Source organism: Malus sylvestris, chromosome 4, assembly GCF_916048215.2.
Source record: "Malus sylvestris chromosome 4, drMalSylv7.2, whole genome shotgun sequence".
NCBI classification, from domain to species: Eukaryota; Viridiplantae; Streptophyta; class Magnoliopsida; order Rosales; family Rosaceae; genus Malus; species Malus sylvestris.
In genome coordinates, this window is record NC_062263.1 from 23921697 (window position 1) to 23940224 (window position 18528).

Sequence of the window (18528 nt, forward strand, 5' to 3'; positions counted from 1 at the left end):
GTCGAACTTGAACAAGCTCGATTTCTCTGCTCTAGAAGTCTTTGGAAGAAACTATCTGAAGTGGGTTCAAGACGTGAAGCTCCATCTAACTGCAAAGAGTATTAGAGCCACCATAGAGGTACCTATCGCCGACAAACCTGTTGACGAAGCTCAGAAGGCTACTGCAATGATCTTCATTCGAAGACACACCCATGATGCACTGCAGACTGAGTATCTCGTTGAGGAGGACCCACGCACCCTTTAGCTTGTTCTGGCCGACCGTTTCGATCACTAGAAAGACATATACTTGCCTGAAGTAAGACACGACTGGCAGCATCTTCGCTTCCAGGACTTTAAGTCCGTGAATGAATACAACTCCAAAGTTTGTAGAATTCGTTCTCTGTTGAAATTCTGCAAAGTGGAACTAACCGAATCAGATATCCTGGAGAATACCTATTCGACCTTCCATGCCACCAATATTGTCCTGCAGCAACAATATATGGCACAGAAATTCACCAAGTTTTTGGATTTGATCTCTGTTTTACTTCTCGCTAAAAAGCAGAACTAGCTTTTGATGAAGAATCATCAAGCTCGACCCACTGGCTCAAACGCCACGCCTGAAGCGCATGCGACCTATTCTACCAGCCATAAACGACGAAAAAATCGTCGTGATCGTGGCAATGGGAGGCAAGCCCAACCATGGGCCCAAGATCAATATAGTGCTGCACCTAAGGGAAGAACTATGACCCATCAACATCCATCACTCGCCCCTGAGGCCCCAAACTTCAAGAACAAGGGCAAAGGTCCCGTTCAGCCTGCTTCTACTAAACTGGACATGTGTTATCGTTGTGGATCAAAGGATCATTGGTCACGCGTATGCCGAGCTTCCCCTGAGGCAATTGCCAAGTATCATTCCCGTCGTGAGTCTAACTTTGCATATGTGGATCATCCGGAAGATGCAACTACATCAATGGAGATATCGGATTTCCAGGAGGCGTCAGCACCTATGGATGAATAAATTAGACATGTTTTTAGGGTGTTTACACCTAGTGGCCAAACCCACTAGGAGTGGCCGGCCCTACCCCCCTATTTTGCTAGGTTTATGGTTTAATTTTGAACAATTTTTCTAAGTATTTGGAATAATTTGTTTGGTTTTGGTTTGTTTTGAATTATGGATTTTTATTTGAATGGATATTATTTTCTCGAATTGCTTAATTGAATGACTGGACTTATATTTATACATGTGAGCAATTCAATCAATTTATTTCTAGGTGTGAATAGTGGGGAAGTTAGTTGTCTGGCAGATAGTGCAACCATGCACACCATCTTGCGTGAACGACACTATTTTACTAACTTAATACGCAAGAAATCTCCTTTGACAACTCTCTCAGGCTCATCCAACCTGATTGAAGGATACGGAAAGGCACATATCATGTTGTCTAATGGTACCATCCTAACCATTAAGGAGGCATTATATTCTCCACGTTTCGGAAGAACGTTGCTGAGTTTTAGAGATATTCGAGATAATCAATATCATCTTGAAACCACTGAAGATCATGGTTCTGAATTTCTTTGTATCACTTCGTATGAATATGGCCAAAAGCATATTCACGAGAAGTTAGAACACTTGCCGAGTGGGTTGTACATCACAACCATTCGCAACATAGAAGCCCACGGTGTGACCATCCCTATGCCTGAGTTCCAGGACACTTTGTTGCTTTGGCATGATCGTTTAGGACATCTTAGACATGACATGATGCGCCGTATCCTCAAATCTTCACACGGGCATAAGTTACATCCCTATGTTGGAGTTCCACCATGCAAAGCGTGTTCTTTAGGGAAGTTGAATACCCAACCTTCCCATACAAAGATTATTCACAACCCCCTTAAATTTCTTCAGATGATTCAATGGGACATTTGTGGACCTATCCAACCAACATGCGGACCATTTAGATACTTTATGGTGTTGGTTGATGCATCGACACGATGGTTCCATATTTGCTTGTTGTCCACACGCAACGCTACGTTAAGGGCTCACTACCCTGATTATCCGATCAAGTCGATTCAACTGGATAATGCTGGAGAGTTTACAACACAGACTTTTAACTATTATTGCATGTCAGTAGGGATTGATGTGGAACATCCTGTACCCCATTTTCACACCCAAAACGGCCTGGCAGAAGCTTTCATAAAGTGCCTTCAATTGATAGCTCGGACTTTGGTTATGAGAACCAAACGGCCAGTATATGCCTGGGGCTATGCAATATCGCACGCAACTATGTTAGTCCGCCTGAGGCCTACCGCTACCTAACCACATTCACCATTATAGTTGGTCACTAGATACGAGCCCGACGTCTCACATTTACGAGTGTTTAACTGCGCCATTTATGTGTCAATAGCGCCGCCACTACGTACCAAAATGGGTCATCAGAGAAAAATGGGAATCTATGTCGGTTATGAGGCCATCAATTGTTCGATACTTATAACCCTTGACAGGAGATCTCTACCGCAAGTTTTGCGGATTGTCACTTTGATGAGATAGTATTCCCATCGTTATGGGAGATAAGCATGCTAACGTTCCCGTAAAACGCCGCGAATTGTCGTGGTATGCTCCCACTATGTCTCATTTAGATCCCCGTACTGCCCAGTCTGAAACTAAGGTGTGAAGAATTATAGATCTTCAGAGCATTGCTCAAAGCATGCCGGATGCTTTTAATGATCTAGCAAAGGTGACAAGATCACATTTACCTGCTGCAAACACACCTGCAAGGATATATGTACCCCGCGTACGTCAACAACTTGCCTAAGAAGGTCGGACTGTCCCCAAAGGTGGGGAGGTCGTACCCTGCACGCGGCAAGGTACATTGGCGGCTAGCCAATCATCTACTCCGACCATGAAGCATGGCAAACCCCTTGGTTCAAAGGATTCACAACCCCGGAAGAGGAAAATGGCACTAACTAGTGACCCTAGTTTGAATCCAACCATCACTCACTCATCCGTTCCAACGCATGAGGTTATTCTAGATTATGGTGATGCTTCAGCCGAAACATGTCGGCCTCTCGAGAATCGTGAGATTTCAGTCCACTACACAATACTGGATGAGGTTTGGAATAGGAATGAGATGATCATCAACAATGCATTCTCGTACTCAGTAGCTACTGACATCATGCTTAGCGATGACATTGAACCACGTTACGTCGATGAATGCTGATGTATAACCGATTGGTCAAACTAGAAACAAGTAATCCAGGTCGAACTTGATTCGCTCGCGAAACGTAAGGTATTTGGACCTATAGTTCCTACACCGTCATGCGTGAAGCCTGTTGGCTACAAGTGGGTTTTCATGAGGAAGCGTAATGAAAAGAATGAAATAGTATGATATAAAGCACGCCTCGTAGTGCAAGGCTTCTCTCAGCGCCCTGGGATTGATTACGAGAAGACGTATTCCCCCGTAATGGACTTTATAACGTTCCGCTACCTAATCAGTTTGGTAGTTTCCAAAAAACTGAATATGCAGCTTATGGACGTGGTAACCGCGTATCTATATGGGGATCTAGATACAGAAATATACATGAAAGTTCTAGAAGAACTTCCATTGATTGGCTCAAATAGTTCTAGACCATGGAACACTCTCTCAATTAGGTTGAGGAGGTCACTCTACAAATTGAAAAATCCGGGCGGATGTGGTATAACCGTCTAAGTGAATATTTGACAAGTCAGGGTTATATGAACAATGAACTATGCTCATGCGTGTTCATAAAGAAGTCACATTCCGGATTTGCAATCGTTGCAGTTTATGTCGATGACATGAATCTCATTGGGACTCCCACAGAGCTTGAGGAAATTACTGCACACTTGAAATCGTAATTTGAGATGAAAGATCTTGGGAAAACTTGATATTACCTCAGCTTGGAGATCGAGCATTGTTCAGATGGAATCCTAGTACATCAATCGAATTACACCCAAAAGGTGTTGCGTCGTTTTAATGAGGGTAAAGCGAAGCCTTCGAGTACACCTATGGTCGTTCGGACTCTAGATGTTAAACGAGATCCATTCCGTCCAAAGGAGGATGAGGAAGAGATTTTGGAACCTGAAGTTTCTTACCTAAGTGCAGTTGGGGCTTTATTGTACTTGGCTCAGTGCACTAGACCTGACATCTCTTTCGCTGTGAATCTTTTGACAAGATACAGCAATGTGCCCACAAGCAAGCATTGGAATGGTGTTAAAAGTATTTTCCGCTACCTCAAGAGTACTACAGATTTGGGCTTGTTCTATACCCGCGAATATCCGAATGTTGCCGCCCCCTATGGTACTCGGATTAATTCTCGCCTTGTTCGCTACGCAGATGCTGGATATCTGTCTGACCCACATAGAGCACGTTCTCAGACGAGTTATGTCTTTACCGTTGGAGACACCGCTATATCTTGGAGGTCTACCAAGCAAATGCTAGTTGCGACTTCGTCTAACCATGTTGAGATTCTTGCCCTGCATGAAGCATCGCGTGAGTGCTTTTGGCTGAGAGAAGTTATGGGACATATTTGAAGCACTAGTGGTCTTACATTAGTCGTTGACCTTCCTACGACGATCTTTGAAGACAATGCAGCATGTATCGAGTAGTTGAAAAAGGGATACATCAAGGGAGACAACACCAAGCACATAGCGCCAAAGTTCTTTTACTCACACCAGTAGCAGTAGCATCAGAACATTGAAGTCAAGCAAATCCGTTCCTAGGATAACCTAGCCGATATCTTCACCAAGTCGTTGCCCAAGTCTACATTTCAGAAGCTCGTCCAAGGAATCGGTATGCGTAAATTATCTAAGTTGAATCGCTTATAGCTCTCTTATTTAGAAGTTATGTCTAACTCAGGGGGAGTATCTAGAAGCATAGTCACATGATCTTAATGTACTCTTTTTCCTACGATTAGGAGAATTTTTCCCTCTGGGTTTTTGCTACCTATCGAGGTTTTAATGAGGCACTCATCCTGGGATGATCATACTACATTGAGTTCACTACTTTCGTCCAATTTGACGTTCGTTTTTAGACATTATGCATACTTCTCACTTTTCTCCTTAGTCTATGGGTTTTCCCCATGCCTTGGGTTTTACCATAGCGAGGTTTTGTGAGTTTTACTATAAATGCATACTTCACTTAAATTTGAGACTCGCGATCACCCGTTATGCCGATGACTTCATCAACTATTCTACCTTATCTGCTGAAGATCTGATGCGATGGTTTGTTGAGTATTTACACACTCAAGGGGGAGTGTTGCAGTCATATTTAGAATATGAATGTGATTGTGTAAATCCTAGGAGATATGGGAAAATATCTTATATTTCTATTAGGATTAGATTATCTATTAAATGTTGTAATCCTAAAGGGAAAGGTTTTTACCTATCCTACTACTATAAATAAAGGCACAATGGGATGAATCAAACACACCTCACAATTAAATCAATCTCTCTTCTCTCTAATTGTGGTCGGCCCCCTCTCTCTCTAAACCCTAGATTGCTCAATCAAATAGGCCTACAACAATACACACTTTTTTTTCTCTCTAGACTCTTATTTAATTGTTTTCTAAGAGATAAAAAATGTGTGGGATTTTCATTTTCGTATTCGCTAATCAATGCAAAAAGAAATAGATTAAGACTTCAAAGTCTATAAATCAACAAGTCAACCAAGCAATATTGGAATTTCACAACGTGACTTATCTCATCTACCCCAGCCTTACGCTACATTAATGACCCAAAGAATTTAATGGCAACCCAGCACGTAGTCAAGCCACTAAAACCTGACACCTTTTTTCCATTTCGCTGGCCAATGGCCATTTAATGGGAAGGATGAGGATCCCCTCACATTTTATCCGTTTATTGTATATTGAAAGGTCATTTTTTGTTAGGTATGATTTGTGTGCATGATACACGATGAACAGATAAGATGTGAGGATCCCTAGGATCCTCACAATGTTATAACAATTACCATAAAAGGTTCAAGGATGGATATGGTTAAGATTCTATTTTGGGACTAAGCAAGCGCATGATGCAATGCAAATATCAATAAAATGAAAATCCATAAATTTTAACGGAAGTTTCATAACAATATGATCCTAAGCTACATGGAAAGCTAAGATTTAAGGATCGCACAATATACGATTAACAAATAAGTATAAATATATATAAATCTCCTAAATGTTGGTAGTTATTACAGCTTATAATATGTTGAGAATTACAATATGTGTATAGTAAGGTCTCTCAATAACTTATAATAAGTTGACATGTGTAAAATAAATAAATTAATAATTAAAAATACATGATCGATTCGGTTTAGTTTTGGTAAGTCTCAAAAGTACCAAAGCCGAACCAAATTAAAATAAATCGGTTTGGTTCCCATTTTAAAATTGTTTGACCTTTTTCTTGATCAAAAGCAAACCAAACCGATCAATATGGTTCAAATCAGTCGGTTCAATGTCCACTCCTATCCACAATAAATTGAAAACGAAGAAAATAATTTATATGAGAATATTTAGATTACGAACACATATTACATGCAAATAATCTAGAAGGCCATGTTAGATGGTGTATTAGACAAATCAAATAATTTTTTTTTTCATACGTACCACTGTTCGTGGTCTATTGGTTTTTTCTGTTCTTGTGGGGAAAGGTGGGATTGGTGCATCTAACTAGTCCTAGCAAACAGCGGTATTGACCCATTTATTCTAGCAAACCAAGGGAGATCCAAGCAGCAAGAACAAGAGGGGATCTTGCTGATTCTGAACAACTTGCGAAAAAACAAGGAAAACCATACTTCAAAACATTATTAATGTGCGGGGCCATAGGCACTGCTGCACATATTCATTTCAACCTGACTTTATGTCAAATACAAGTTTTTATAAAAACCATCATATGAACTTTTTCTAACTACATGAAATCCATACTTCCCTAAATTAGTTAGGATCATTAGAACGCATCGAGACTTTTATATCCAATTTTTAGAAAAATTCCATTGCTAACATCTTTAAGGGTAGCCTACCTGGATTTCTAACAGGCTTAGTAACATGTCTAGATATTTTATATGAATTCGTTCAAAATCACAGGGAAGATGTGAGATTTATAAATGCTTAAAGTACAATACGAATTAGTCTAATTCCCTCGAATTGGAGATATTTGGTAGTGTAATTTTAAGTATTCACAAATCTCACATTTCCCTTTGAGATTTTGAAGAATTTCACTTAAAGTTTTACATGAAAATATCTACAAATTAAACTTCATCAAAATCCATAAATTTAGACAACCCAATCAAGACTTCAAAATCAATATCAACCCATCAAAGCAATCTCACAATTCCACAATGTCATGGATAAATCCAATTATATCATTAGTTATCCTCTCATGTGATAAATTTCCACTTGCTTTGTAAAAACTTTAGAGGCTATTGTAAATTTGTGATTAGCGGTTGGTCAAGGGACTTACCTACACTCTTATTTAATATTTTTCGTTCATTTTATTGAAATTATTCAATTTAATAATAGGAAATTTGAGATATTGATAGTTTAATTAAAAATAATATGTGTAGAGATTAAGAAGAATGTAGAAAGAGATTATTATATGAGTTCAAATAAAAAGGCAAATGTCTAGGAGAGAAAAAGTGTGTAATTATCTTTTTCATATTCACTTATCACTATGAAAAAAAAATGGAGAAAAAAGCCAAGATTTCAAAGTCTATAAATCAACAAAACAATTTAGAAATATCATAATTCCACAGCGTGGCCTCTGCCATCCGCTACATTTATAATGGCCCGAAGAATTCAATGTCAACCCCATAGTCAAGCCACCTAAAACTGACGCCTTTTTTCCAAAGCCACCTAAACCTGACGTATTTTTTTCCAATTTGCTGGCCGATGGCCAGTCACCCAAACCATTCTCAGTTGTTCAACTGTTCTTGATTACTTCCTTTGCTAAATTAAGCTTAGCAAATTAAGTGTCTGGAAAATGAAAACTTTGCTCCAATATTTCTTCCTCCTATTCTTGTTCAATATCACTACTACGTGGGCTAATAGTACCATCCCTGTAGTTCACCACCAGTGTATTCAACACCAGCAACTGTTGTTGCTCAATTTCAAGAAAACCCTTGCATTCGATCGTTACATTTCTTCTCCCATTCCGTCCAAGTTCATATCATGGAATTCAAGTACCGACTGTTGTTCTTGGTTCGGTGTTACTTGCAGTACTAATGGACATGTTGTTGGTCTTGACATTAGCAGCCAATCTATCTCCAGTGGGATTGACAATTCCAGCAGTCTCTTCGATCTTGAGCAGCTTCAAAGCCTCAATTTAGCCGATAACGGATTTAGCTATGGCTCTCACATTCCATCCGCAATTGGAAAGCTTACAAACTTGAGGTACCTAAATTTATCATATAACTTTTATTACTTAGAGGGGAAAATTCCAGTTGAGATTTCACAGTTGACAAGGTTGGTTGTCCTTGATATTTCTCAATCTTTTACTCAGTGGTACAGGCCACTTGAGAGCCCTAAATTAAGCATGCTCTTTCACAACCTCACAGATCTCACAGAGCTATATCTTGATGGTGTAAATATATCAGCACCGGGGAAAGAGTGGTGCCAAGCGATATCATCTTCACTCCCAAACCTGAGGGTGTTGAGCTTGTCTAACACTCTTCTTTCAAGTCCTGTTGATCAGTCACTGGCTAAGCTTCAGTCTCTATCCGTGATTAGATTGGATCATAATTACGGAATCTCCGGTCCAATTCCAGGATTCTTTGCTAACTTTTCAAACCTGAGGGAGTTCAGCTGGGATGGTAACAACGTCTCCGCTCCGTTTCCAGGATTCTTTGCGAATTTTTCAAAGTTGACTTCCTTGAGTCTCTCCAGTTGTTCATTGCAAGGTACATTTCCCAAAGAGATCTTTCAGGTACCTACTCTGAAAATTATTGACCTTTCAGGTAACGAAGAACTTCTTGGTTCCTTGCCAGAATTTCCAAACAATGGATCTCTTCGGTCCTTGGTTCTACCCTCCACAAATTTTTCAGGGTTATTGCCGGGCTCTATTGGAAACCTCAAGCATTTGGAGATAATTGAACTTTTCAATTGCAGTTTCACTGGATCACTTCCAAAATCAATGGAGAATCTAACACAATTGGTTTATTTGGACATGTTCTCAAACCTGTTCAACGGTGCAATTAGTTCTATACAATGGGAAAACCTTATTAATCTGGCAGAGCTTCATTTGGCCGACAATCTACTTGAAGGGAGTATTCCGCCGTCTCTCTTTTATCTTCCCTTGTTGTCAAAATTAAGACTTTCCCAAAATCGATTCTCTGGTCAACTCAGTGAGTTTTCTAACGCCTCTTCCAACTTGGTTACCCTTGATTTGAGTTTTAATAATTTGGAAGGTCCAATTCCTGTATCTATCTATACTTTACTCAATCTAAAAACCCATTAATATTAACTTAATTTCAAGTTTTAAGATCTACAATCTCAATGCCCTGTTTTCCTTGTTTGAGATAGATTGGGAAAGACAGGGGTGCGCCTGGTTTACTGCCGTTGGCTGGAAAAAACTAAATAAGTTAATAGGGATAGTTAGGGAATAATGGTGGGTGGGAAGTTAGTTTTAGATTTTTAGAAATTTTTTAGTGGACGGGATTATAATAGGGTGGGAAAATAAGACAATAGAGTGAGTTTAGTAGCATTTTTTTAATGATGATTTGATAGTATTTAAATAGATGCAAATTCGTTTTATGTTGTCACTAAAAAGTTATGCACCAAAATAAATTCCTTTTAGATTGTGTACCGAAAGAAATCTTAAGAAAACCATGAAAGAAGTGCTTACAAATCCATATAAATCTATAATAGAAATACATGTAAATCTACCAAAATCTATATAGAATTGTAAAGTCTATTAAAATCCTTTAAAATTTGTCACTTTAAGAAAATCTACTAAAATTCTTTGAAATTTGTTACCGTTCTACATTCGGTAGACTTCTAATCCAGAAATTCAACAACATTTAAGGGAAAACTTTTTTCCTATACAACCCATATATGAATTTGGGTGGTGGTACCACACACTCATTTTTACTTTTCACACTTCTTGTTAATTTTTGTTCTTTGATCTTTTTCAATTTATTCGCTCCGACGATCCAAAATTAAAAGAAGTGTGTAAAAAATAAAAAGAAATGTGTTGATATCACCATCATAAATTTATTGACGACTATGGCGGGTTCGTATAACAGAGATTTCTGTTGCGGAAGCAAGCCCAAGTGGGCTTCAAGAGTGAGATAATGGCAGCAGCCTAGCTGCACTGACCGACATAGACCGTACTAGCAATCATGGCCCGCGTGAAGATCATGCCAACGGGCCATGTGACTGCCCAGATAGTGACATCCCAAATGGGCCACTTGAAGATCAAGCCGCTGCACACCACTTTTCACCATTCTCTGCTGGGATAATTAATGTCGGCCCAAGAGGGCCTGGATTGGAGAGTTGCTAAACCGAGAGCCCAGACGTCTGGGATAGTTTCTGTTCATCCTAGTAGGCCTAGTTTGATAATTACGGTTAAATGGACAGAGAAGTAGCAACTACGAAGCAGAACATGGTTCGCACTCAGATATTATTAAACCATTTTATGTGTTACCTCCTCGACAAAATCGAGGAAAATCACTAGATAAGTAATCTCCAAAAGGAAAGGTGTGGTACCCCATTACAAACTATGTATCTACTCATCGACTTTCGTCAAAATATTGTGCACTAGTTAAGCAAATGAAGACTATCAAAATACCTACCAGAGTGGAAGAAACCTTAAAAGATCCGAAATGGACATAAGGAATGCAAGTTGAGATGGAAGCATTACAAAAGAATAAAACATGGAGTGTGGTTACACTTTCCAAGGGGAAGAAATCAGTGGGGTGTAAGTGGGTATTCACTATCAAACATAAGGTGAATGGAATAATTGATAGGTAGACGGCAAGATTAGTCGTCAAAGGGTTCACCCAGACTTTTGGGGTAGATTACCAGGAAACATTTGCTCCCGTTGCGAAAATGAATATCATCGGAGTTTTATTATCTCTTGCTGCTAATCTTGACTAGCCTTTGAGACAGTTTGATGTAAAAAATCCATTTTTGCATGGAGATTTAGAGGAAGAGGTGTATATGGATTGTCCACCTGGATACGGCGTTGCAAATTCCAGTGGGAAAGTATGTAGACTTTGGAAGGCACTGTATGGTGTCAAATAGTTGCCTATAGCGTGGATGATATGATTGTCACAGGTGATGATACAATAGAGATTGAATGATTGCAGGTCTACTTGTCTTCTGATTTTGAGATGAAAGACCTCAGAGGACTCAAATACCTCCTAAGGATTGAAGTTGCTAGGTCTCTGGAAGGAATATACTTGTCGCAACGAAAATATGTGTTGGATATTCTATCTGAAACTAGTATGCTAGGGTGTAAACCAGTGAATACGCCTATTGGGCAAAATCATCATCTCGCAATCTATCATGATCAAGTTCTGACGAATAGGGAGAGATCCCAATGGTTAATAGGGTGGTTGGTTTACTTATCGCTCACAAGGCCAGATATTGCTTACGCGGTAAGTATGGTGAGTCAGCTTATGCATGCACCTAGTGAGGATCACATGGCAACAGTAATGCAAATATTGAGCTACTTGAAGAGTACTTCAGGGAGAGAACTAATGTACAAGAAGCATGGATATATGGAAGTGAAAGGGTAAACGGATGCAGACTAGGCTGGAAATATTATTGATCAACGGTCTACTTCAGGCTACTTTACATTTGTAGCTAGTAACCTTGTAACTTGGAGAAGTAAGAAGTAGAATGTGGTGGCAAGGTCTTTGGCGAAAGCTAAGTACAAGGGAATGGCACATGGTATTTGTGAACTTCTGTGGCTTCAAATTCTGCTTGCTGAGATAGGGTTTAAATCCAGAAGTCCTACGCTGTTGTAGTTTGATAATCACGCGGTGCGAGAGATAGCAAATAATCCAATACAACATGATAGAATGAAACATGTTGCGGTGGATAGGCACTTCATAAATGAAAAAAACTGGATGTTAGGCTGGTTGACATTCCGTTTGTGAAAACAGATGATCAACTGGCATATGTTTTGATGCATGCGGTCTCGGCTGGAAGGTTTTAGAGCTCCATCGACAAGTTGAGGGGGGGAGTGTTAGCGTGAGTCAAAGTTCTAGGTAGAATAGGAATGTGTTTGTATTTCCTAGTTTGATTCCAGTTACCTTTAATGCTCCTTGTATCACAAGGAGAAGTTGTGTGTATATATATATATATACCTCCGAGAGGGAGAAGGTAGAGAAATAGATGGAAACCATATAGTTAGTTTTAACTAAAACTATGCTTTATGGCTTCACATTTTAATTTATAACTTGTGTTGTAGTTAGTTTTGAAAGTTATTTTGTATCTTTCTGCATTATGGTAAATAAATTTTCTTGTGATGTCGAGGTTTCTCAAAAAAAGATAATAACACGCCTGCTAATCAATGCCTTGTGCAGTTGTGCATGAGTTTTGAATTCCATTTTAACACTTTAGGATGGACATTCAAACACATGACCAAGGAAAAGGGGCTATCATGTTGTTTGAATTTGTGATGCATTATTTCTTATATCTCTACATTCAATGGGAATTCTGCTATGCTATTGGTTTTGGTTTTGTATGGGAATTCTGCTATGCTTCTTTTGTTTGTTCTCCCTTGTTTTGGCTTTGGTTTCTGAAAAAAAAATAGCTCTTTGCTATTTCTTCCTCTAAATGGATGATCGTTTCTGGTTTTTTGCCACAAATTAATCGGATCGCACCCCGTGCCAACCTCTAAATGCATGTGTGTCTATATATAAATGTTTACAAATTACATACTACTGTATGGCATATTTCTCTTCCTTAAAAAGTATAAGGATATTCCTCAAAAAAAAAAAAAAAAAAAAAAGTATAAGGATTTGAGGGGCCTGCTGTCCAGGCCGGCCCTGTAATAACACTTCAAAGTCAAGCCGGCAGCAAGAACAAATACTTCATTCTTTTTTTTTTTGTTTAGAGAACCTCGACAGTACAAAAGAATTGTATTGATATGAAAAAGAAGAAGAAGTTACATTAGTCATAAGGGGACATAAACTTTACTCCTAAAAAAAAAGACAAAATACAAGAAAAGAGAGGGGACATACATGGTACACCTTACCCTTCTTGAAAAGGAAAATACAATAAAAAGAGGGGGGAGGAGGGCATATATAAACATTACCCCTCTCGAAAAAGAAAATACAAGAAAAAAAGGGGGACGTAGGACCAAATCCCTTCAAAGTAAAACCTAAAAGGTAATAAATAGAAAACAATATCCAAAAGGATTAGATAAAAAAGAAAATGACACAACAAAAATGAGAGATAAACCTGTAGGCTGGTATGGTAAGAAAAGTTAATGCTTTCTTTTTATCAGACAGACGTTAACGTAATGATAATAATTCCACTGCGTCCTTTTTTTTTTTTTTTTGGTATAGAAAAGCTAATGCTTTGTTCTAACAAACTAACCAGTTAAACGAAATCATCACAACTAAACTCATCTAAATGGTAATATATTTCATGGGACTATAAGCTCAGACATGGCACTAGAGCACGTTGACCATTGGGCTTCACACATGGGGTAACTTGTTATGATATGTGAAGAAAGTTGAGGTTCCACAACAAAACTAATTGACAATATGAAGAGTTGTCCAGTTACTTATAAACGCATACACAGTTTCGTATTTCTCCGAAATAGTATTCATACTCACAACAAAATCCTTTCTTACACGCAGTGCAGTGCTGGCCCTGCCCCCACTCTCCTCTCCCAAGTCCGTCCTTTTTTCCCCTTCTTTTCTGGTTAATGCAGAGATGAGAAGAGAAAAAAAGACTTGATAAGTCAAGCCAACCACCATGGCACCATGCATGGACGCTTTTTCAAATATTCCATAAGATCATTAATATTTAAAGCCACCATACCCAATACATTTCTCTTCACTTTCCCTAAGCTTCTCACAATGATTATAATATCCGAAAGGGTTTTTATCACCAATGGTCCCTGAGATTGGCCAAACACATCATTTTGGTCCCTCACTTTCAAAGTCAATCAATGTCGTCCCTGAAATTCACCACCGCACATCAATTTGGTCCTTCCGTTTAGATTCCGTCAACTATTTATGTTAGTTTGCATGTGGGACCCACTAATCTAATAAAATGGTGACATGTGGATTACACAAAAGAAGGGTTTTTATCACAAATGGTTCCTAACATTAATCAAACTCCTTATTTTGGTCCTGAGTTTCAAAAAGCAATAAATTTAGTCCTTGACTTTCACTACCGCACATCAATTTAGTCATTCCGTTAAAATTCCGTTAATATTTTTTGTTAGTGTAATAATATGGTCCCACTAGTCCAATTATATGGCTCCACATGGATTAACTATAAAAAATATTTTTTTAAGATTTAAAACTAAAAGTGACACACCCCGACCTAAATCGAGGCATGTTGGCCGTCACGTGGGAGTGACATAACCATGTGCACAGTGCAGAAGCAATAAGGACATAAGGGAAATATGAAGGAATAAAAACCAAACTACTAGCTAAGATAAGGTGCCAGTGCGAGATTAAACGTGAAATACACAACCATAGCATAAATAGTCTAAGTGCAGTCAAGCAGGATAAGTGCTAATAATACAACACCCGAGGGTGATCCTACATGGTGATGTTCTGTCAGAACCCCCGTCAGAATCCTCGTGATCCACCAAAGCACTTCTACTTAAAACCTGGATGAGCGCAAAACAGAAAGTGTGAGTGGGCAAAAACAAAGCTTTTCAAAATCATTTCATTTCTCAAAAGTTCTAACCCCTCGCTGTAAAACCTATATAATTTCCCATAAATAATATATGCTATAACGAAATCATGCTCAGGATGAAAATCATAAAAATATACCATTCTAAAGTATCTCAAAGAAATGCCATAAATAATCCATGTAAAATATATCAATGCCAAATATAGCATCAGCCAAATCCTTCTAACTCAATCTACACGGCTGAGTATATAGCTCATAACCAATCTCAATCATATCAATCCAATCAAGTCCTGCACACGAGTCGGAACCACCTAAAGTGGTATGTACGACAGGACTAGGTGTAATATAAATATGCTCTAGTGCTACGATCACGTGAAGGCTCTGCGAATAATCGCGGGTCGCCTACGAGTCGGAACCACCTAAAGTGGTCTGTACGACAAGCCTGTGCACCTAACTTGGATCCAAGGTGAGCATATGGTGTGGGAGGCGAACATCATGTGAAGGATTGTGCCCTAACTCTGGGCGGGAGCACTAACACCGGGGTGCAGGTTTATGAGCTCTCAATACGTCACATCATATCTCACATAACTGAAGCAATCTCATATCTTTGATTTATGAACTTATCTGGCATTTACCTGTGTGTCTACAACACCAATCATAAATATATGCAACTACTAATGCATACTAAAATAGATAGATACTTTGCATGGTATTTCAAAACATATAATCATTCGAACTCATTTTTTGGGAAAATTTCAAGTATATAGGTATATACGGAAAACCAAAAGCCCACTCACTTATATGTTGAAGGGTCGTAGCCCCCGAGCCTCGATTGATGGCGCTCGTCCTCAGGATATGTCTCACCTATATGCGAAATAACTGAGTAAACGTTAATTAAAGCACATACACAAAACTAGGAAATAACTTCTCATACATAGCTCAATTGGGGTATTTGAATACACCACTGAGACCTACTTAACCTCAGGAACACCCCCATATTTTTAGAAAAAAATTCCGCTGCCCCACGCGGCTGTAAGGGCAAGGCCACATGCCTGGCACGCCTAACAGAATCTTTAATGGCTTTAGGGAATATTCTGTCAAAAAGCAGCGTATTCCGTTAAAACTAACCTAACGCCGTTAGAATATTCCATCAAACTTGACGGAATATTCCATTGTCTTCAACCTTCGAACTCCGGTGACCGAAGTCGTCGCCGGAAAACTGGAAAACTTCAAATCGTCATTTCCCGTTCATTTCTCAACCAAATTTCATGAAATTTGTACCAAAATGAAGCTTAGGACTAGAAGAACAAAACCTTACCATTCTCAAGCCTTGAAATCCATGGGATTTTGCCGGAGGAACTTCGATAATCCGGCCAAACTTGAAACTCACCAAACTCGACTTCCCGATGTCCAATTCACTTCATTTTTCTTCTCCGAGCTTTGTGAAGATGTCCTAAAGCTTCCTAGTAACTTAAAATCTCCTAAAAACGTCACATTCACGATTGCATGAACAATGCTCAAATCGGAGATTATGGTTTCTTGCGTTTTTCGAGGGTTTCACGTTAAACTAAAGGCATGAATGAGTTCCTGAGCTCTCAAGGATCACAAAGAACGCCTTCACAGCTTTGATCCGTGACTGGAAGGGAAAGTTTGAAGTTCGTCCGTACGCTTGGATGGAAAATGGAAGAAAACCGAGAGAAGGAGAGAGAGAGAGAGAGAGAGAGAGAGAGAGAAGTGTCAACGGGAGAGAGAGAGTGTGTGTGTGTGGTCCTGATTCTCTTACAACCAACCAAACAATTAGAACCTTTAGTTCTAATTGGATCCAAAAAGTTAGGAAGAAAGGGTATTTTAGGCAATTCACACCATCGAAAATTATATTTCGGGATGGGCTGTCACAAAAAGTAGTATAAGAAATTAAAAACAAAAACTAAAAGAAAAAAAAAGACATCATAGTCTTCATCTAGGTATGCTAAAAAAGAAAAGGAAGGCACCATGACACCACTAAAGCTCTTGTCCTCCGTGAACTCGCTTCTCATTCTCTCTAGTTGGTTATAATCTTATCAAATTTGAATTGAATTTGGATTCAATTTTATCGAATTTAGATTGAATCTTATTTTCCAATTGGAATTGTGGGATGCAACAGAAATGTCAGCGCGGAATACTCGTCAGTTGGTTCACTCTAAAAAAATTTAATTTCTTATAGTTAATATACTTGGCGCCATATGATTGGATTAGTGGGACCATCAGCACACTAACAAAAAATATTAACGAAATTTTAGTGGAAGGACTCTATTGATGTGCGATAGTGAAAGTCAGGGACCAAATTTATTGATTTTTGAAACTCAGAGACCAGAATGAGGAGTTTGATCAATGTCAATGACCATTTGCAATAAAAACCCATCTTTTGTATAATCCACATGTCACCATTTTATTGGATATGTGGGTCCTACTTGTAAACTAACAAAATAATTGACGGAATCTAAACGGAAGAACCAAATTAATGTGTGGTAGTGAATGTCAGGGACGACATTGATTGATTTTGAAAGTGAGAGACCAAAATGATGAGTTTGGTCAATCTTAGGGATCATTGGTGATAAAAACCCTATCCAAAATGATTTCATCTTTTGCTTGATTGCTGAGTTAGCCCCGGCCGCCACAATGTTAATGCCAATATCCAACTTGACCGAAAGTGTCATCAATACTTGAGGAAAAATAAGAGTAGGATTTTTTCTCCTTCTATTCTTCTCTCATTCCCTTCCCTCCTCTCACACTTTTTATTTTGCCTCTCTCTCTCTCTCTCTCTCTCTCTCTCTATAAAAAAAAGTAATATAAGATAATGACGTAGTTTAATCGTGTTCAAATATGAGGAGGAAAAAAAGAGGATAGAGAATCCTACTTCAAAAAAATAAATGGTTAAAATTTGTCAAAATTCAACGTGGATAGACCCCACAAATAGTCCCAATGAAATAAGAACTATGATTTTTTGTGTAGCGTTTTAATTTAATTATGCCCTTCTAGTTTGTTTTGGAATATTTTTGTTATGTATTTCTCAGCTTGATTCGCAATAAATCTCCTCATACCGTCGAAGCTCCGTTGTGCGGAAGCGTCACATATGAAACTAATGAATTAATACGAAAAATATGACAAAACAAGTAATTCAAAATGACACAAAGATTTATACTTGTTCGGCGTAAGCCTACTTCCAGTTCAAAGATAGTGAGGAATTTCCAATAATAATCAAAATCGAGATTATAAACAAAGTTTAACCCTCAATTTACAAATAGAGTATTTAACTCTCAAATCCGCTTTCACGTGGTCTAAAGGAAATGAGCCACAAATTCAACAGTTGGTTCAACCAAATAAACTTTGAATATTAAGGGGAATTCATACTATTTTGCTTTGATTTTTGGACGATGACTTATTGTTATTTCTGGATGATGACTTTTTTGTTAGTTTGCACTAAACATAGAAAACCTACTACTTTGGATGATGACTAATTGAGATTTTATCAGTGTCGAAATTGATCATTCTTTCTGTACAGGCGAAATTTTATTCCCTCTTCCTTGTCCTATGGAGTTGCTTTCAACATCGTAATCTATCGAGATTAAGAGTCAACAAGGAAGCGAAATCAAATGGGAAATCAACATTGAATCAAACAGTTTTACTTATTGTTTTGCCTTTGTTTGTCCTCCCTCATTTTTGCACACAAAATAAACT

The 18528-nt window shown here is 38.5% G+C and overlaps 2 protein-coding genes across 2 annotated transcripts in view; one reads left to right on the forward strand and one right to left on the reverse strand.

Annotated features, from left to right (window-relative positions):
- LOC126618598 (transcription factor bHLH140) overlaps positions 1 to 18528 on the reverse strand; it is a 65493-nt gene that overhangs the window by 33718 nt on the left and 13247 nt on the right. The window lies entirely within an intron of this gene.
- On the forward strand, positions 7771 to 9463 carry LOC126618602 (leucine-rich repeat receptor protein kinase EMS1-like). Its single transcript, XM_050286717.1, has 2 exons — positions 7771 to 8882; positions 8970 to 9463. The coding sequence occupies exons 1-2, from the start codon at positions 7967 to 7969 to the stop codon at positions 9437 to 9439; spliced, it is 1386 nt and encodes a 461-aa protein (XP_050142674.1). The 5' UTR covers positions 7771 to 7966; the 3' UTR covers positions 9440 to 9463.

Excerpts from the sequence above, each read along its gene's own strand:
- LOC126618602 (XM_050286717.1), top strand. The coding sequence starts at position 7,967 with ATGAAAACTTTGCTCCAATATTTCTTCCTCCTATTCTTGTTCAATATC. Across the intron at positions 8,883-8,969 it reads CTCCAGTTGTTCATTGCAAG|AATTTCCAAACAATGGATCT; the intron begins GTACATTTCCCA and ends GTTCCTTGCCAG.